The 22,064-nt window shown below is 42.1% G+C and overlaps 1 protein-coding gene and 1 long non-coding RNA gene across 2 annotated transcripts in view; one reads left to right on the top strand and one right to left on the bottom strand.

Moving 5' to 3' along the window:
- The window catches only part of Gm41323, a 205,853-nt gene extending 203,128 nt beyond the window's left edge, over positions 1 to 2,725 (top strand). The window contains exon 4 of the long non-coding RNA XR_875338.2: positions 2,636 to 2,725. This is a non-coding gene — a long non-coding RNA (predicted gene, 41323). The remainder of the gene's footprint in view (positions 1 to 2,635) is intronic.
- Positions 1 to 17,987, bottom strand: Med30 (mediator complex subunit 30). The gene is made up of 4 exons (NM_027212.2): positions 17,746 to 17,987; positions 10,928 to 11,086; positions 9,304 to 9,408; positions 1 to 365 (listed from the first exon to the last, which is right to left on the bottom strand). Exons 1-4 carry the CDS (start codon positions 17,920 to 17,922, stop codon positions 270 to 272), a joined length of 537 nt encoding a protein of 178 aa, NP_081488.1. The 5' UTR covers positions 17,923 to 17,987; the 3' UTR covers positions 1 to 269.
- Between the last annotated feature and the right edge of the window lie 4,077 nt (positions 17,988 to 22,064).

Genomic DNA, 22,064 nt, shown 5'->3' with positions numbered 1-22,064 from the left:
ATGTTTAAATTTTTATTTGTATTTTTTAATTTATTCAATTTCTGAAGATTAACCAAAATTTATACCCTATCAAAGGTATTACAATAATCTTTCATAAAACCCACAGTATTAAAAAAAAAGCTAGTAAATACTTTAAAGTGAAAACAGAAACTTTAGTGCTAGCTGTTAAAATAAAGACATAAATAACGTTTTTCAAAGGGAGGAATACTCAAGAGGGGGGAAAAACCCAACTTCATCACATGAGTAGAGCAGGAGATTTAAATATCGCTTTAGTTCCTCATTGCCAGCATGGCATTTATGTCCCAGATGAGATTCCGTAATTGATCCATAATCTGCTTCAGCTGTTGATTCTTCTGTTTGAGTTTCTGTGAAAACAAAAGGATTTACCAACAATGTGATGTGAAATATATAGACTATGAAGTTAAAAGACTAAAGGGTAGCAAGTTAGGACCCTAATGATCCACACAGAAGCTAACCCAAATATTCTGTAAAACAAAAGGTCTCTGTCTTAGTTACTTCTCTATTGTTGTGACAAGACACCATGACCAAGGTGTTTACATGGGGCTAACAGCTCCAGAGGCTTAGAACCTGTGCTATCATGGTGGGTGGGTGGGGCGTGGGGGGCAGCAGGGAGGCAGACATGTTGCTGTAGCTGTAGCTATAGCTGTAGCTATAGCTGTAGCTGACTGCTCACTTCTTGAAACAGCCACTACAGGCAGAATGAAATGGGGAATGGGGAAAGGAGGGAAGAGACAGAGGCACACTGGAGGTGGCATGAGTCTTTTGAAACCTCAAGGTCCATCCTTAGTGTCGTCACTCTTCCAACAAGGCCAACTGCCCACACAGTTTTACCAACTAGGGTCCAAGTACTGACATCCATGAGCCTATGGAAACTATTCTCACTCAAACATCCCAGTTTCTACCCTGTTCTGATCTCAGTCTCTGGCAGATACCCTGATTTCTTACTCAAATCCAGAGAGGTCTCTGTCACCTGCTCCCATTGCTTCATAATAAATGTGACAGGCGGGGCAAGTGGATCATGCCACCAGGCAGAGGAACTGGTAAGGTTGAAGCAGGTTCAAAGCCCCGAGGAATCTCAATTGAGAATGGTAGGGATGGAACAAGCTCTCTGCCAAGCTCCATCTGTCCTGGAACATGTAGCCATGACATGCCACTGAGAGGACCATGACAACCAGTCACATAGAATAAAATCCTGGAGTTCTCCATGCTGGGTATCTAGATAGGCTCTGAGTGTTTAGCCAATAAGCTTCCCTTTCTGGGCATTCCTTCCCCAAAAACGTATTTAATCCCTGGCTCACCCTGAGTAAGATGTATGCTTTCACATCTGCCATAAAATAAAACAGTTTGGACAAGCAAGGACCATCTCCTTCATCAAGGACCACTGCATCGCTGCAGGGGAAGGTCTTCATCCTAAAGAGCCGTTGCCCACATCTCCTGGAGAAGGCCTTCTTCCTTTCAGCCCCTCAGTACTCTAAGCACTAACTCAGAACCAGACCAGATTCTGCCCCATCCTGGGCTCTGCCATCACCTTCCTGCCTGGCGTGTAGGGGAAGAGCAGACCTGTGGCCTCCGTTCTCAACTCCTGAGGTCCCCAGAGGGACCTTGGTCAGGGTACACAGGAGATTGTACCATCCAAGAAGTCGCTGTTTCTTCCCCGGAAGAACAAGGCCTGGGACCCCATCAGGCTATGCTCTGCCTCCCCTACATGGCTTGCCTGTACCCCAGTAGTGAGGCAGACATGCAGCCTGATAGCGACACATTTAGTTGTGATTATGAATAGAAGACACTGGCCAAACTGTTTCACCTCACACCCAAAGGATGAAGGTCATCACTGAGTCTACTCATAAAGAGTTCATGGTTCCATTTGCCTAAAGTATTGCAGTTGCTTGACACCAAAGTAAGCATTTGACACATGTTCATGATAGGCACAGAATATAAGTTGTCCATATAAAAAACATAAACTACAATAAAAATGCACTGCCCAATGCAAAATTAGTCTTGCAGAAATGTAGCGGGAGTTCCTGTCCTAAGGTGAGGCACAGCCTACTCTTAACTCTGTAGAGGAGAAGAAAGTGGCCTAGTGACAAGGAAGGCTCTTACCCTATGGTAAGATTTATGCATACTTCCCACATGTTCCTGCCTCTCTATTACTGGGCACCTCTAGTGTACAGCTCACGGGTATTGTAGAAATCCTTTGTTCACGTACTATGTGGTAAATATCAGCTTAGGTAACATGTGATACAAACAGAGACTCTGGTTAGTGTCCTCCCCAATTATTATAATAATAACTATTCAGTAACACTTGGGAAACATTGAATTGAAAGATACAATATTTTAATTAGATTATTTCTAAAGTACTCTATTTAATTGCTTCTATTTAATTTCAGGTAAACTATTACATGTACACCAGGAAGAAGTCTAAAGACTTGTTACTTCATTAAAAAGCAAGCGGAGATTAAGGGAACTGCTTTTATTACTTGTAACTAGATTCAGAAGTCACAAACAGGAAGAAGGTCACTAAAGGGGACATTAAACATTTTCACTAGGAAACAGAAGCAATTACAGACACTTTAATGATACTAGTGATACTGATTAAATTAATGTTTGAAAACAGGCTAGCACAAGACTCAGTGAAACACCCGACTGCACAGCATACAGGCTCGACTCTCTGAGGACTTCGAAGGCTATCTGGGAAGGAGGACTGGTAAGTTGAGTGTCCTGGCTCAGGTTTTCAGAACAGCCATCTCCCCGTGACTATGCAGTAGTCAGTCAGGAGAATGACACGCATACTAATAAAATCAAACACATTCTGGAGCAGAGGAGGATATATTCCTACCACAGAGACCAAGACAGGGACACATCACCTGGATGGACACCAGGCATGCGTTAGTTAAGCTTGCAATCTCAGTTGAAGTCTTTAGCTCTGTAACCTGTAATCTGATCTCACAATATGTTTCCTCAGTTTCCACACACATGAATGGGCTAGAGACTTAAGGTCCTGCCAGCCACATATAAAGTGATAGTCAGCCTCACAGACTTATGACTGAAAAGGACCGAGTTTGAGTTAGTAAGCTAACACATGGCTTCACAATGCTTCCAAGGTGGCTGCTCTTTATAGACACTCAAGTCTATGGCACACCACTGAACCATCACTTCTAGCTGTGAAATACGTTGGCTGGCACAGTTTCCTTTTTTATTTCCAACTTTTCAGGAGCTATGTAAGAAAGAGCTATTGAGAAAGAATAAAAGGTGAACAGTAATATGAGCTGATATTTAAAAAATACCTAATTTTGAAAATGGCCATAGCAGCTCACACCTGCATTCCCAACACCGGAGATGCTGAAGCTGGGTGACTGCTGCACGTCTGAGGTCAGCTTCAGAGCCACACTGAGTTCGTTGCATTATGGGACCCTTCCTCCAGATGATGACGATGGTGATGGTGATGGTGATAATTTGAACTAATAAGTCATAACATTATCTTGAAATGTGATCACTTTGAGAAGTTCAGAACCTGAGCATCAAGTATGAGAAAGGCACAGCCAGACTAGTAAGGTGGCTGATAAAGGATAGGGCCATTCAAAAGGCAGACCCAGCCTCTGACAGAAAAGGTCAGCAAACAAAAGTGTTTGCCTGGGATCTCCAAAAGCTGCCGACGAGCCAAGAGTAGAAGACCTTGGCTGGGCTGGTGGGTAGTGGAGACCGTTAAGTCTCGAAGGGCAAAACGTACAATGAAAACGAAAGGGGGGCTGCCTGGACACGTGATGTTCAGAGGGGTAGCAGCATGGACAGCCGAGAGCCATCTAAGACTGATCTGATGATCTAGCTCAGACTTCACATCGTCAATAAAAACAAAGGAGCAACTGGAAGAAATAACGTCATGTTCTTGGGTAGTTAAAAAACGGAATTGATTATAACAGTATCCAAAAAGCATTTGGAGAGGGCTCCCTCCATAGCACCGTCACTGGGTAAATGTGAGACCTCCCACTAAGACTGCTTTCAATAATACTCAGTTGAAATGAGTTTTGATCTGCTGGTCACACTAACTCCGAAAAATAAGGTGTACAAAGAATGGAGGGTATTTCCCAGCTAACACGAGAATCTGGGCAATGCTTTCTCTTTTTATTAAGTGTAACAAAAAGTATTTGGGTAGTTTTACTAAAAAATGGCCAGTTTTAATTAAAAAAGTAACACACAAGTAAAATATCTGGAGTCAAAACATGCCATGAGACTGTCATCAGTGAAACTGACGGTTATGCTTATTAGTGGTTAAACTGTAAATACATTTTCATGACATGATATAAGATTTAATATATACAGCCTTGCCACTGATTGATTTTAACAGAGGCTGACAGCTGCTATTTTCAAAATCCATCAGCTGTGCATAATTTGTTCCATTAACAGGTGAGCATGTAAGCAGTGTGGATTCTTACAAAGTATGTTTATGCTAAGTCATACCATGTAATTTAATATTCATATAAAGGCTGTGACACTTGATGAAAAATGCTTTAATTTCCAAATGCTTGGACTCGATTACATGTCAATCCTTTGACACTACCCAGTACCCCTCTCAATTTCATTGCCCATCAATAGAGCGCTTTTAAGCAAAATGAAAATTCTGATGTTTCAAAAACAGATAGTCTCAAATTAAGAATTCCTCCTTTCCTTTGGAAACCGTGCTTAAAGATCTCAAAAACAAGATGCAAACAGTGAAACATTAAAATAAAACTGTAATAAATAAGTAATAAAATCTGACTATTACAAGGCCATATAAACTGGGCCATTCCCCTTACTGATGATTTCTATCAGATGCTGAGGACCAAGTGCACAGCTCAAGGTTTCCTAGCAGGATGATGGGACTGGCAGCAGATGCCATAGCAACCACTCACCAAAGTCATCCTGCTGCTGTGCAGTCTCTGCTACATAACACAACATCTGAAAAGGAGCAGGCAGAGTAAACCAGGAGTCTAAGACTACTATGTTGTTTATTTAGAATAAAGACCATGTGGTATAATGACGTTCTGGATCTATTTTTAAGATGCTCTTACTGATTATACAGATCTATGAAGCATTATTTAATTTAAATGCCAGTGTACTAAACTACGGCATGATATTCTTTCTTTAAATTTTCTCCTAACGATGGCAGGGGCAGGGAGAGTCTTCCTTTTCCATCCACATATCTGCCATGCACAGGAGGGCAGGCCAAATCCTAGATTACTACACGGTAGGACACTCTGCAGTCAACTGCACGTGGCATACAGTAAGTGCACAGGTATTTGAATAATAAAAGGAAAAGTTAAAAATATATTCAAGAGAAAACTTTAAAAAACCCTCCTAAACAGACAACTAAAACTCCTTGGCGATCATTTCAAACCCTGTCTTTCTGTTTCACTACTGTCATTCTTTAATGTGATCTTTTTGCATTAAAACCAGACATGGCTATTCTTTTAAAGTACTCATTTTCATGTTTCATACTATCATAACAGGTAAGAAATATTTTGCATATTCTAGTGTTACAAGCTGCTACAGTTCAGTTAAGTACCTGCCAGAGCCTTGTGTGTTAAAGATAAGGTCCAAGGACCTGAATTTGATTCCTGGCCCCCATGGTGGACAGAACACATACCCCCAGATTGGCCTCTGACCTGGACATCCTTTCAATCTACTTGCTTTTTAGCAATGAATTTTATTCTCACTTATCTGGTTTGAAATTTAAGTGACTCAAGTCTTAGTCCCCTTTTATTTTTGCCTCTGATCAGCGCATTCTCTAGTGCTCAAAAAATAGGTCAGGGGCTGGGGATATCACATCGCGGGCAAGTACTTCTGTGTGAGCATGAAGACCTGAACTTTGTCCCAAGCACCCACATAAACATCAGGAAGGTCCATGTCCATCTCTAAACCTAATATGGAGGTGTGGGTCCCAAGGGCTTGCTAAACGACTGTTCTATCCAAAATGTCAACCTGCAGGTTCGGGTGGCCCCACCTCAAAAGAGTAAGGTGGAGGCCATATATGGTAGCACATATCCCTGTATTTGGGAAGCAGTGGAAGGCAGATCTCTGAGTTCAAGTCCAGACTGGTCTACAAAGAGAGTTTCAGGAGAGCCAGAGCTACATAGAAGAAACCCTGTCTTGAAAAACCAACCAACCAACCAACCAACCAACCAACCAACCCAGTAACCTAACCAACAAACCAACCAACCAAGTAACCAAAAAGTGGCCAGTGATGGAGTAAGATACCCATGATCTCTGGCGATATATGCACACATAAAGAAAAAACAAAACAAAACACAGGACAAAGAACTCCTGAAAAATCCAGAGAAGTTGGAGGTCATCAGATGGGCCCTGTCTGCAGCCTGTTAAGAGAAGATACACACTCCCTGTCCACCCCACATTCCTTTTTAAAAACTAACTTCCACACAGTTTGATCTCAAATAGGGAACTTAAAATATCTAAATCGTTTCCTCTTTGTAATAGCCTGCAATTCAATAATGTAACTATAGTACAGAGAATCTAAGTTAAGTCACTCAATATAAACCAGAAAACAAACATGGAAACATTGGCTATAACTGCAAAATAGACAAACTTTTGGGAATCTGTCTATCTACCTATTTGCTGGATTGTAAAAAACTTATTGCTGGAAAATATTGTGGTAAAAGCATGCATGATTATCTTCTTTTTCACAGCAATAAAACCGTTATGAACATAGAGAAAAGTGACCAGAAATAAGATAAGAGCTTGCTTACCCTCCCTCCCTCCCTCCCTCCCTCCCTCCCTCCCTCCCTCCCTCCCTCCCTCTCTTCCTCCCTTCCTTCCTTCCTTTTTGTGCTTGGTAGGCAAGTGCCCTACCTCTCACCTACATGCATCTCTAGCCAGGCAATTCTTGATGCATTAACATAGTTTCAAAACCGAAATTCCATTTCTCAGGCACTTCCACATTCCAGCCAATTTCATACTGTGAGTTTTTTGTTTTTTGTTTTTTTTTTTTTGTCAAAATGGTGACTAATTACATCTACTTTTGTTGGAAATGATTTCTTAATCCTCGCTCACCTTTAATAAGAAGTTGTGATCTATACTAGTGACCTGCCTACGAGAATACTCACTGATGCAACACTGGCATGAGTGCTGGGGGGGAGCCACCAGCTTCTGAGTAGAGTTAGGCTACTCCGTGAGACGGAGCCCATACTCAAGATTACTAACGAGGTCTGGGATCTGAGACCAGGAGAAACCCTACCACTATTCTTCTGTTTAATGAACACAGTGATAAACCTCTTAATGCTATATTGCTATAGGCACGGCAGTGCATCCTCAACCCTCATCCGAGAAGCTTCCTCTTATGTGGATGGTAATTAATACAGAGCCTCACAGCTGCACAATGTGTACAGTGAGAGACTCTGGACTACTTTGTCCTAAAATGAATGCATTTATCACACTCTTCTCGTCTCAGAGAAAGTAGCAGACACATTCTAAGCTTCAGCGTTAGTGTACTATAAGGAAACACCTTTTTCCAGACACAACAGGGCAGATGCACACATGAACTCACAGAGACTGTGACAGCATGGACAAGACCTATAAATGCTCTCACAAGACAAAGCCCAGCCCAAAGGATGGGAAGTCCCAGCCCTGGCCAAGAATCTATGCCAATGACAGCTTCTAGGAGAGGGAAAATCATTTTCTCCAATGGGTTGACACTGAGTGTATCAATCACACTACAGGGCAGGCCCCATGCGAATGATGAGTTGGTGATGCAAATCTCACTCCACATTTTCAGTGGTTTTTTTTTTCCTTCTGTTTTTAAGAAGGAGAAAGAATATGAAGTAGAGAGGGTTGCAGAGGAGGTCTGAGAAGATTTGGGGGCAAAAGAAAAGAAAATACTAACAATACATCATATGAAATTCTCAAAAATGCACTTCTAAGTTACAATGTTTAAATCTATCTCCTGTTTTTCTTTCTCTGACATTCTTGAGTACATTTTTCCTTTTATTTATTTATCTTTTTGTTTTTTTCAAGACATGGTTTCTCTGTGTAGCGCTGGCTGTCCTGAAACTGACTCTGTAGACCAGGCTAGCCTCAAACTCAAAAATCCACCTGCCTCTGCCCCCCAAGTGCTGGGATTAAAGGTGTGCGCCACCACTGCATAATTTATAATGCTGAAATTTATTTGCATATACAGTAGTGTAAAAGTTATTTAATAATCCCATTTCCTATTTCTAAAGATTAATTTTCCACATAATTTCCTTCCTGTCAGATTAGATTCTTATATTCACCAGGAAAGCTGTTTTTCTGGATATTATTTTACCAATCTGTTTATTCCTGGGCCAGAATTACATGCTTAATTATACTTTTATAAAATGTTTCACATTAATTTTAATTTTTGAAGTGAGCAGTCCTGCATTATTACTCTTATCTATTGGATTCTGAAGTATATTTCTGTATGTTTTCAGAAGAAACTCTCACTCTGGGTTTACTTGGCTTCCACCTAGCACTGTACTAAAGGCCTCCTATTTTTATTTATTAATTTATTTATGTTTGCACACTTTCAAGTTAAGTCTTATTAGGATTTGGATTATTCTGCACAAAATCGTGAAGTAATTAAGATTGGTATTTTGTAATATTTACTGTTCTCCCAAGAGCTTTATATGCTGCACCTGTGAACAGAGTTTGGCACAGCGTTACAATGGCCTGCAGAGCTATCTGCATGGTTTCAGTCTGGCACTAACCCCTTCTTTTCCGGAACTTGCATACACATCACTTGTCACTGGACAAGTAGGAGGGACTTCGGGTTGGACAGAGGAAGAGAGGGAGCAGGAGAGAGTTAGGTGTTTTTTGGATGGGGGCCAGCATGAGGACAAGATGTAGCTACGAGTGTCTCCCGGTTTCAATGGCGGATCCATCAGGATTCGCCACTGGAGGATTTAGATTTAATAAGGCTTACAAGATTAAGATTTTAGTTGTTGCACCCAGTGACTGAGTTACCATCATTTCTGAACTAAGTTTATGTTGTGTTTTCCTTCATGCAGCAGCTCGTCTGAGTTCAAGATAGAAAGGTATGGCAGTAAGGTGTGGGTTTGCCTGAGGTGCACCACAAAGGCTGTGGAGGATTTGAAGCATGGGGTTGGCATGGTAGTAACCTGCCAGTGGGAACTTAGTGAGCTGGGTGGAGACATTTTGGGTTGGCCATTGCCCTCCAGTGCATGAGTGGCCAGGCCAAGGGGGCAGGGAGTTGCCCGCAGTAGCATGGGAACTTTGAGTTCCTTTTTAAATATTTCCTGAAACACCTAAATAACTCACCTTATTTACTTCTACAATTTCTCGTCTCTCTTCGCTAGCAAAACGAGGTGGACCAGCCCGGTCGTCGTTCTTTGAGCCATCTTCATCCACATATGGAATCAGTTGCTGGAAGTGACAGGCAGAAGTATAAAGTCAAAGCCAAATCTCTGAATCAAACTACAGAGACTGCATCTGCTTAGAATCCAGTTTTCACATGGTTTTAATGCTTTAAAAATAGATTCTTTTCAGGCAAAGGCCTGAAAACATAGCTTTAAAAGTGTATCATTTTATTGTATTCTATGGGCCAGATGCCAGCTTAAGCATATATACAAACAATGAAAGAAAGAGGCCAGAGGTCATGGATTGAGAGGAAACAAGGTCATGGGAAGAAATGGGGGTAAGAAAAGAGGAAGATGATGGAATGTTTTTTAACTTCAACAATTAAAATAAAAAGATTAACTACCAAAAGACCTTAGTTTCCCAATAAAATTTACTGTGTTTAACTGAAAACAACAACAATAATGAAAGTCATCCTCCCCTCAAAAAACTACTGGCTGTCACATATTCAGTAATACTCTATTCATCCAGTCCGCAAATGTGCACTTGCTAGATGCTGGCTGACAATGGGAAGACTGGTGTCAAGTAAGCCTTAGCTCCTGTTCTGACAGACTCAGTGTATTCAGTCAGGCTTTCCTTTACACTAGAAGGAAGGACTTCCAAGGACATGTGTGATGCAAATGCACAGACGTCACTCGCAGTGGCTACACAGCTTTTTGTCTTAATTTCTTTTAGTAGTGAAAAAAAAAACCAAAAAACCATAAGCAATAAAGATTTTACAAAGCAATGACACCTCTAACAGAAATATACTTAATTATGGCCTATGATGATGCTTCCTGGAGGAGACCCCTTGTAAATGTGGTCAACATTAGGAATTTTTCTAGTGTCATATATTGTCATAAAGCAATAGTCACTGTACAGTCCACCCAGTGAATGGCTTTGTATTCTTGGCACACATATAACTGACCCAGATGGACAAGCAGCCCTCCTTGTCCATCCTCCCCTGCCACAGAGCTCTTGGAAGACAGCCTCCAACCTTGCATGGACTCCTCTGCTTCCTATGTAGCCCTCCAACCTCTCCACGCAGGCTTCCTCCTTTATCATTTTCATGCGTGCTGGTCTCTTGCAGAAGGCATGTCTCAACCCTTATTCCATCTCCCCTCCCAGTCACTGCTTTCCTCTCACTAATAATATATATTTCTTCAAAGACTGATCTCCAACTGCTGGCTTCAGCTCAATACTCTGTTTCATCTTTAATCAAGTGTTCTGACTTTTAGCTGATGAAGTTCTACTCAACTACAGCTTGTCCCAGCAATGGTTAAAAAGTTGCCAATAACAATTAAGTATTTCTTCTAAGAATAATAAAAGAAATCACTGTCATTAAAACCACAAAAAATTCATAAGCAAACACAAAATATCACTTTAAGCCTAGAAAACAAACGCTACAAATATCACTAATGAAAAAATACACATCTATATCTCTTCCCCAAAGTAAAACCCATAGTATTAAAACTGAGTAATATTGCTAAAGGAGATGTGCTGACCATACTTCACCACTGGCATGCATGCTCCTACCAGAGAAACTCACCTCAACAGGAATGGGGTCCATCCCACCACAGTTCTCATTACATTTGTCATAGACCAGTCGCAGCTTCCTGAAGAGAATAGAAAGTTGCCGAAGGTGGTCCTGCAGCTTTGTTAGCCGGTCTTGGTAAGTTCCAGTATGGTAAGTGACACCATTTGGCAGCTTGGCAGGTTAAAGAAAACAACAAAAATATTGAAGTTTTAACAATAACCCACATCAACTTATTAGCAACTTAGCTCAATGTTTCACTGCCATAAAAGAGCCTTAGAAAAGGCTTTGAGAAAAGACTGCTCACAGCTAAAATGCCTCAGTCCATTAATGTCAATAAATATATAATCTTAATACTACTATTACATAAAAGCAGAAAGTTGCTGAACTTGCCCAGGAACTAACTATATATATATATTATACATATTATATATATAATATACATATTATATTATATTACATACATATATCTAAAAGCATAGTTTTATTTTGTATAAATAAAACTATATACTCTCATATTTCCAACAGCATTTTAAAAATATCTTAACTATGACAGAGAGTAAGATGAACAAACTAAAACCTAAAACATAAACCACCAAAGTTCATTGAGAAAAATTAACGGAAGATAGGGTACAAGTCATATACTAGAAAATTATTAATAAATCACTGCAAATAACTACTATGATCATATCTATTCCGGGTCATCAAACCTCTTTAATTCGAAACTCAGCCAGGCCAGGTAGCATACGTTTGTAACCTCTCTCAGGAGGATCACACGTTCAGGGCCAGCCTGCTACATAAAGTGAATTCAAGGCTGGCTTGGGGAAATTTATGACGTCCTGTTTCAAAACGAGAAGTGAAAGCAGGCAGGTGATACAGCTCTGGCAAAGCATTTGCCCCACATACACAAGGCCCCAGGTACAACTGCCAGGGGCATAACTATTAATGCTAATTAATTAATGACATAATTTTCCCAAAGAAGCCCAAAGTATTCATTGAAATAATTACAAAGTCACACACAAATGGAATCTGAACAGGCTTGAATGATCTCTCCCTCGTTCCCACGGTCCCGTTTGTAAATGGTACAGCCTCTCAGCTCAGGAGACAGCGTCTGGTTTGTGAATTATTTCTAGGCTAAGGAATCCTCAGCATGGGTATACTTTAAAATGCCTCGGTGAAGCGCCGTAAAATACCAAGGGCTCTTTAGTTCACAGCATTTTAAGATAAGGTGGTACTGGAAGGGTTCGTGCTTCCATACTACAGATGTGAACAGGCACTGAGAATACAGAGGAGCCGTTACAGAACCCTGCTTTCCTGTCTGAATGAGAAGGCGTGGCGATGACATTCACCAGGCTCCTGCATCAGGACATCGTACTGGGCTTGTCACTTTGCCCATATGCTCTGCTTTGTAGCATACTTTAGCACAAGAGGTTTGGTGTAACACTCCGAATAATTCTAATGAGCACTTCACCCCTAGGACTATGCTTATGTGCTCACGAGAAGTCTACATCACGCACAAAAAGATTGATGACTCTTATTAGGAAGAAAAGCAATCCTGTTGAAATGCAGCGAATTCCGCACCTGAAATCTGCCCACGTAGTAAGGTTGGATATTGGTTTTTATACAACATCAGCTCACCACTCACCTTGCGTGTGTCAAGCATTGCTCTGGACGCAAGAGTGGCAGCGAACATGAGTGATGAGGCCTCCACACTCTACAGAACTTATGGTAATAGCACCTACCGTCCCTTGCTACATGCTGTGGTGCAGCTACTCCGCTGGAAAGCTCATCAATAACCATCTCCCTCATGAATATGGATGAAGCCTCATAAATATATCACACTCCCAGATACTAAAAAGGCATTCAACTAAATTCATCATCTATTCTTATAGTAAAATTCCCCATATATGAAAAACATATTTACGTTATAGAGCCAGCATCATGATTGATGGACAGATATTGGAGGAGTTCTCACTGAAGTTGGGAACAGAAAAAGGCATATACTAAGCTAAGACCACTGTTTCTGTTGATGCATTCTGTTGCAGAGGAGCTGGCCAGGGTGACCATAGAACAAAGGCGGCAACCCTAAAAAATGAAGAAATATGGTGACCACTGTTTACAAATGACACCATAAAAAGCCACTAATGGTAAAAGAATCCCATAAGGAGGTAAGTATAAAATTAAGAGAGAAACTCTTAAGGGCTTTGCTTTCATCTCTAAAGAGAAAATGGAAAAGAAAAGCAAGGACCTGTACCACAACAATTAAAAAAATCTAGAAATAAATTTAGAAAAGATAAAAATAGAAATTTAAAATACAAAATGAGAAAAGGACATTCCATGTTCTCCGTCACTGTGACAGTGTAAGGTTTTCTAGGCTGAAGAACCAATAACATCACTACAGGTTTTTCTATATCTAAGATGTATGTGGAAAAATAAACAAACAATACTTATTCTGAAATGAAAATATAAACACATCGGAAAAACTCAGCGAGTATTTGAGAATAAGGCATCAGAGAGAGCATCAAAGACAGCAGCTATGGGGAAAGAAGCAACAGCCAAGGTAGAACATCTGTAATAAGCTGTAACTGGACCAGCAGACGGGTGAGGTGAGCTTTCATTCTTCCTTTTATTCTTTACGCTTCTCTCATACAACACATCCACATGGTCTAACAGGTTACAACCAGACTAGGCACAAACCCTCACATCAAGCCTGGACAAGGCAGACCAGTTAGAGGAAATGGGTCCCAAGAGCAGGAAACAGAATCAGAGACAACCCTACTCCCATTGTTAGGAGACTTACCAACATCCCAAGCTTAACAACCACAACATGTATGCAGAGGACCTAGCATAGACCCGTGGTTCCTGCTTCAGACTCCGTGAGCCCCTGTGAGCCTGCTCAATGGAAGTTAGCTATTTCTAAAAGTTCCTCACTGGGTGCAGCTGCACCTGTGTGTGAGACTTTATCATTTGTTCCAGCATAAGAGTAAGAACTTTAAAGCACTCTGACTACTGTACTTCCTTGCAGTGGAATACTACAAAGGTAAAGAAAGAAAGGAAGAAAGAAAGAAAGAAAGAAAGAAAGAGAGAGAGAGAGAGAAAGAGAGAGAGAGAAAGAAAGAAAAGGTGTACGTTCTATACACATATGAATAAATTCCAAAGTCTATCCAATGAAAAAGACAAAGTACAAAGTAGTATGCATATCATACTGTTATCTGTGCAAAAATGAGGGATAAGACAAAATATACCCAGATTTGATTAAATACGCAAAGAGAATTTGGAAAAGAACTATAAACAGTGGTTAGAATCATTAACAAGCACTGCTTACAGACAGGGATTAGGTCCTAGCAGACAGGGAATAGAAAGGAAAACATTCTTTGCAGTTTTTTATTATTTCTAAATTACGAATATATTATGCAGTCAAAATATGAAATAAAAGATTAAAAGGATAACCAACAGAGTCAAAGCAATCCCATTTTCTACAGGGAATCTTAATCTGGTACTCAGGGGTATTTGGGGGACATATTTCTTAACACCTTGAATACTTTTCTTTCAAAATGTTTGCTAATTTCTTTCTCCTAAGGAAAGTCTACAGTTTTCCGACTCTTGAGCTAATACACAAAGAATGTTTTTTTCTCAAAGAAATGCTTAGAAGTAACTGTACCAGTGTGTAATTACGCATTTTCACGGACTAATGCAGACGATTTGAAATCTGGGTATTTTAAACAGCATGGGTAGTCCCGTCCCCCCTGCTGGGAGCTGGGTTAGATCCTCACTGGGCCAGAGGATGCCAGAAACTGTGGTATGATGTCCCTGTTCGTAGGGTTTGCCCCTAGGTATACAGGCAGAGTACAAGATTAATAGAAATGAAGCAACAACGATAACAGTGCGCTGTAATGAAAGCTCCGTACAAACAAAAGCTAAGTGCAAGCTGCATTCCTCTTCTGAAAATATCCACTTAAATATCCCTATGAACCATGAATAATAGAAATTGGATAAGCAGCCTATGGTTAATTGAACACTCATGTTGTTCACAGTTAAGAAAGTCTATTTGTATCATCGCTTTTGACTTTTTGGAACTTGAAAGCTGTTGTGGCTTTTTAGAGCCATTGTAAGATCCCCCAAGGAGTCAGAGATGAGTTTGGGCACTAACTGAAAGGCAGACAGGTAACTTGCAGCCCTTACAAACCAGTTAGAAAAACAGATCTACCTGGAGCTCGGTTATGGGCCGGGACTTTCAGAAAGTCTCTTTCTTGCAGGTGATGGACTTGAATCCTATCTGTTACTAAAAGAGATGGTTTAACAACAACTTAACGATGCAACAACAGGTTATTATAGTCATCTGTGACGGTGGGTGGTCCACTTATTCTCTCTTTGATCCTCAGTTTCCTTAACTGTAAAATAGGAATAAAAAAAATACCTCTTGAAATTGTTCTTACAATTATGTACCCGACCAAGAAGAGTAATTGGCGAGGGTTTAGTGTCTGTGACCATACCTGCTTCTACACACTCTAACCCAGCTGCTGGCACAGGGCAGGCTTAAATATAAGAAACACAGTGCCCGCTGAATTCGGAGACATCATACAATCCACACTCTAGACATTTCGTTATGAATCCATTCACTTGAAACTGCCAAAGAATTTCAAACTTCTCTTTTGAGTCCACTTATCATGGTACTATCTTTGTGTAACATTTCACACTGAGTTACTGATAGAGTGCTAAGAGAGTCCCACAAAACAGAAACACGTTTATAAAAATCGAAGAAGAAAATCTCAATTATCTTTTCTTAAGGCAAACAAAAGCCATAAAATACTCTTTAGGGCACTGTACTGGCTAGTTTTGTGTCAACTTGATACAGCTGGAGTTATCACAGAGAAAGGATCTTCGGTTGAGGAAATGCCTCCATGAGATCCAACTGTAAGGCATTTTCTCAATTAGTGATCAAGGGGGAAAGGCCCCTTGTGGGTGGGACCATCTCTGGGCTGGTAGTCTTGGTTCTATAAGAGAGCAGGCTGAGCAAGCCAGGTGAGGCAAGCCAGTAAGTAACATCCCTCCGTGGCCTCTACATCAGCTCCTGCTTCCTGACCTGCTTGAGTTCCAGTCCTGACTTCCTTTGGTGATGAACAGCAGCATGGAAGTGTAAGCTGAATAAACCCTTTCCTCCCCAACTTGCTTCTTGGTCATGATGTTTGTGCAGGAATAGAAACCCTGACTAAGACAGGCACCCATAGAAGTAAAAGATGTTAACAGGCTCCAGATATGGCATCAATTATACTATGCTGAGTAGCTTTGGGGCAGTCAGTTTACTTCGCTGACCCACAGGCTCCTCAGGAGTAGAACAAAGATGCTTTCTGCATCTTGTAATGTGAGGATAAGCAAGCTCTAAGAACGACTAACAAATGGTACTGTCACAATCTGGAGCCAAAAGATGAACTTAGACCCAAACGGATTGCCCATATCATCCCTTCAGAATCTAGCCAGGAGATAAACACAAGGAGAGATTCAAAGAGCAAAACTTCCACAGGAAACATCCATTGCTTTTTAAATTTTAAGTTTGATACCAAAAGCAAGAACTATGGATGAACAAATCAACAAGTAGGATGCCCTCAAAATGATAAACCCTCTGCTCCTCAAGAAGAAAAGAAATGAGTGGCCGACTTAAGTACCTGGGAAAGTAAAGAGAGACAACAGTAACAAATGACGATAAAGCAGAGGTAAACAAGGACCCTCAGAGATGGAGATTCAAATAGATCAGACACATTAAAAAAATTACACACACACACACACACACACATACATACATAATTCAGCTATTCCACTCTGAAATCAACTGAAACACATTCCCATACAAAAAAATCCATTAAAAAATTTTTGTCATTATTTACAAATTCGTTCATACAGATGAACGAATGCAAAGGCTGCCACGTAGTCACTCAACAAATTAGCAAGAGAAAAAAATAACATAAGTATATGCTGAAAGAACCTGGACCAATAGAGCTCACATGCTATGTGATTCTTATCACATACAACTGGAAAAACACTAACACTGGCTCCCTGGGGATGGAGGCAAACATGCCACGGGATGCAAGGAAACTTCTTGGATAACACTTGTTTTCACTCTTGCAACTATGATAAGGTCACAAGTATATTCCTAAACATATGCCATAACTTTACATTTGCACAGCTTACTGTAGTCTAGTTAAGTCTAGAAAGGGGTTACACTATTGTCTGAATTCTTCAGCTTCGGGGCATCTCCTTCAGGAGAAATTTTGCTCTAAAATTTTTAAAGTAATTTTAAAAAGCAAGTACAGCGTGATCCATTTGAACTTTGAAAAGCACGATGGGGTTGGGGGACAGATATGCTTGTGACACTTCTAGCGGTAATGAGCATAGCTAGTATAGGAGTCGCCTGGGGTGGGGGAGAGACGCATGCTGGGTAACAGTTCTGGGGAAAATAGGGGTGACCATGTCTGGAATCGCTCATGTCAGATGGCAGACTCATGCTGGGGACATTGGCATAACGGGGTGTCCACCCGTCGTAACCCTGAGCAAGAGATAGATGCACGGTGGGGACTTTGGGTATAAGGGGGTGTGTCCATGCCTGAGGGTTTTCCAGGGCGTGAGACAGACACATACTGGGAACCAAGGGTGTAAAGCAGGATGGCCAGCCTGAGGTCTTCCAGGTATGGGGTAAGGAGGAGGTGGGACCTCCACACCTGCGGCCTCTCAGGGCAAGGGGATACACGCTGAGGACCTGGGGTGTAGAGGCGACCCGGCCACCCTGAGGTCGCCCGCGGAGGCCCGCTTTCACCAGCTCTGTCACCCCAGGCGCCCACCTGCATGTTCCTGAGCAGCTGGAAGATCTCCATGGTGCGGTACACGATGTCCTGCACGGTCTCCTGCCCGATGCGGCACAGCGTGGCCGTGTTGACCTCGCGCGCGGCCTGCTGAGCCTGCGGGCCGCCGAAGGGCCCGGACGCCATGCCCGTGGGCGCCAGCGGAGGGGTGGACATGGCACCCCCGGCGGCTCGGGTCCGGCGCGAGCCCACTCGGCCGATTTCAAAAAAGCGGCGCCACTTCCGCCCGCCGCGATGCAAGCGCTGTACCGGAAGACTGGCGCCTCGCGGAGCCTGACGCGATTGGGCTCCGCAGTTGGGAACGGTAAGACAGACAGGAAATTACCCAATCAGAAGTAGAGTTCTGCCCAGGGGGCGGTACCAGTGATAGATGGGGTGGGCTTTCCCAGAGTTCTGTCTGTGCCCTAAGTTGTGTGTCTGGCTGGTTCTCTGCTTCTGTTGGGTTCTTGCAGAGCATTCTTTCTCATAACAAACCTATGAGACATGTCTAATTACAGATAGGATGCAGGTTCAGAGGGCTTGAACTAGTTGTTGCACTGGCAATCTTCTGTTCAAAGTCAGAAAACATGATTTCTGTTCTTGTACGCTTCTGGGTAACAAGAAACCCACCACCAGGATTGCTTTTGTTCCCTGTTTGAGTATTTTCCAAGTTCCTCTAAGTAATACACCTGTAGACATGCACTACTTTCTGATTGTGAAACTCCAGTAATAATCCCTCCCCAATGTACATCTGAAATTGCAGCCCCAGATACTTCTCTGCATTTCCCATACATGTCTACAAAATATTAATATGTAAATTAGACACAGTAAGACATTAATGGTAATGTAAATATAGCAATATATTACAGTTACTCCTAACTTGACTGTGCTAACTATTCCTAACTATGCTGTGCCCAGGATAGAAATAGCATAGTAAAAAGTTCAGTAGAAGCTGCCCTCATAGAGAATAAACATTAATTACTGTGATGACTGTGTTAGGATGAGAGCCCAAGGTCCTGACGTCAGGGTGCTCTTTAGTGGACCTTGTACAAGATGAAGGGAGTAAATCTGGGTCTTAAAAATAGATGAAAATGGAGCACTAATTACACCCAAATTGTAGCTTTGGAGACCCAGAAGCCATCACCAACACTTGAGGGAATGCTTTTATTATGGTGAGTATTGGGAAATATGATAGAAGACAGGTAAACAATGGAGGATCTAAAACCATGTAAGGACACTCTGACTGAGCGACAAAGCACATCATAGAAGTGTTTCAAGGAGACAGATCTAAACGTGAAATCTTCAGGACAGATTTAACTGGCTGTTCAGTGGAGAGAGGCTGGTGAATGGTGAGTGCTGCTTCCCTCCTCTTGAAGTTATTGATGCAGATGATCTGAATTAGTGAAGGACTCAGTGGGCGACTTGTTAGCGAAAATCTACAGAACCTGATGTTGTTATAGATGGGTGCATCTGGAGAAGAAGGAATAAAGAGAGCACCTACTTGTGACCTGAATAAATGGTGGAGCTTCTGCCATATCCAAAGAGAGGGAAGAAAAATCAAATTTCAAAGAAGCAGTTCATTCTGTTGTTTTCCTAATGCCTTGATAAAGCATTACCCCAAACTAACATTTTTAGAGCTCAGACACCCAAACCAACTTCAAGGTGGTGGCATGGCTGTGTTCTTTTCTAAACTACCAGGGACTTTCCAATATCTTGTCTTTTCCAGTTTCTAAGGGCTACATGCATTCTGGGTCTTACAGTTCCTTATTAGCTCAAAATGGATTTCTACCATATTTGAGGTCACCATACATTGCTACAAAAAGAGGAATTAGTCTTTGACCAACATTTATGAGAATGGAAAAAAATAGATCAAAACCATTTCCCCCTCAAGGTTCTCTTACAGTGAGTGCTACCTCTGCTTTTTTTCTGCTTCTCCCTTCTCCAGTCAAGGATCTTATGTTTGTGTTAAAATGACCCAAATAATTCAGGCTACCTTCTGATTTTAAGGTTAGATGTCCTGCAACTTCAGTTCTATTTACTACTTTAATCTCCAGCCTCCTTGTCATGTAATACATATTCACAGCTTCAGAGGATTGGGAGGTAAAAATTTTGGGGAAAGTGGCTGTGGTGGTTTGAATATGCTAGGCCCATAGGAAGAGGCACTATTAGGTGTGGCTTTGTTGGAGTAGGCGTGGCCTTGCTAGAGAAAATGAGGCACTATGAGCTTTGAAGTCCTATGCTCAAGCTCCATCTTTCATGGAAGAAAGCCTCCTCCTGGCTTCTTGTAGAAGACAGTCTTCTTCTGGCTGTCTTTGGATCAACTTTGTCTTTGGATCCTTCTCCAACTCTATGTCTGCCTATATGCTGCCTTGCTTCCTACTATTGTTACTACCTGCCGCCATTCCAAACTAGTGGTTTCAGAGGGATAAAAGCAGATAGGGGTGGTGGCTGGAGCACCAAGCTGAGAGTTCCCATCTTAAACCACAAACAAGGCACACACACACACACACACACACACACACACACACACAGAGAGAGAGAGAGAGAGAGAGAATAGCAACTAGAAATGGCATGAGTCAAATTCTCAAAGCCCACCTTTAATGAGACACTTTCAACAATAAGACCTCACTGCCTAAGTGTCCCCTAAACAAGTATCACCACTGTCCAAATTCCAAAATATGGGGATCCTCTTATTCAAAGCACCCAACAATGTATCAGCATTCAGTGGTTTCAAGCTGCAGAGATGTTTCCGTGAGTTCAAAGCTCAACACAGGTTCTGCCATCCCAATAATGCTCTGCATGCAATGTCATGCTTCCCCTAAGTCCTGGAGAATGTTTCTGTTCACATCACTAGAAACCCAGTGCCTTGTGTTAATAGGATGACCAATATCCACATTTTCTCACTGGTTATAAGACAGGCTGACAGAATATGTAAATGTTGCTTCCTCACCTGCCTCCAAAAGAAGGGCAACCTTCCAGAGTGGAGGTCCTGTGGCCTCCAAAGACAACTCTGTGAATCAAGAGTGCGGTTTTGCACCCAGAGACTGCCCCACCCGGGGATCCATCCCATATACAACCACCAAACCCAGACACTATTGCAGATGCTAGCAAGATTTAGCTCACACGACCCTGATATAGCTATCTCTTGAGAGGCTATGCCAGTGCCTGGCAAATACAGAAGTGGATGCTCACAGTCATCTATTGGATAGAACACAGGGCCCCTAATGAAGGAGCTAGAGAAAGTAACCAAGGAGCTAAAAGAGGTCTGCAACTCTATAGGAGGATGGCCTAGTCAGCCATCATTGGGAGGAGAAGCCCTTGGTCTTGCGAAGATCATATGCCCCAGTACAAGAGAATGCCAGGGCCAGGAAGTGGGAGTGGGTGGGTTGGGGAGCAGGGCAGGGGGAGGGTATAAGGGGCTTTGGGGATAGCATTTGAAATGTAAATGAAGAAAATATCTAATAAAAAAATAAAAGAGTGTGGTTTTGCATGGTAAAGAGCTGGGTGGTCACTCGGAGCTGGAGTAGAAAGACCTGGCAGAGAGACACAGAGGGAGCCCGGAACAGAGCAGAGATGTAGGCAGAGAAAGTCACGTGGAGAGCTCAAAGGACTGAGCAGTCCGGTTAAGTTAGATGGGCTAGCTGAGAGACTACCCCAGCAATCAGGCTAACAGCTCTAAACTATATAGATGGCGCCGTGTCTTTATTATTACTAAACCTCAACCAGGACCCCAAAGCCCCACAGTTGGCATTTTGTCTAGGCTCCGCCCCAGAGTTACCTGGCAATAGCCAGGTGTGCCTGACTTATTGTGAAATGGGCTTCTTGTCCCCTCCTCTCTTTCTTGTTCTTCTTACCCTCTTCCCTCTCTCTGCCTTCTCTCCCTTCCCCCTCCTCTTATCTCTCTCCACGTGCTCATGGCCAGCCTCTTTTCTCTCTCTCTCTCTCTCTCTCTCTCTCTCTCTCTCTCTCTCTCTCTCCTCTCCAACTCTCCTCTTCATGCCCTGAATAAGCTGTATTTTATACTCTACCATCCTGTGCCTGGTATAATATAGAAGGGATGCCTCAGCATGGGCCCACAGAGGCACCCGGTGTCCCCACACTGTACCGCACCTCTACAAAACACATCCCTAGTTTCTTTTTCTTTTATAAAACAACACCCACAATAATTGCGGGCAACACTATTCTCTGAGCAGGCCTCTATGAAACACAGAGAATGAGATAAGCACACGCATGCATACATTGAGTTCTTTGGGTTTCCTGATTGTGGGTGAATGCTGTTTGGTTTGCTGTTGGGACAAGGGACTGGGGTGCATGTTTTA

The sequence above is a fragment of the Mus musculus genome, chromosome 15, assembly GCF_000001635.26.
Source record: "Mus musculus strain C57BL/6J chromosome 15, GRCm38.p6 C57BL/6J".
Lineage (NCBI taxonomy): Eukaryota > Metazoa > Chordata > Mammalia > Rodentia > Muridae > Mus > Mus musculus.
The sequence above is the reverse complement of the archived record's forward strand: the minus strand, read 5'-3'. Positions and strand labels throughout refer to the sequence as shown.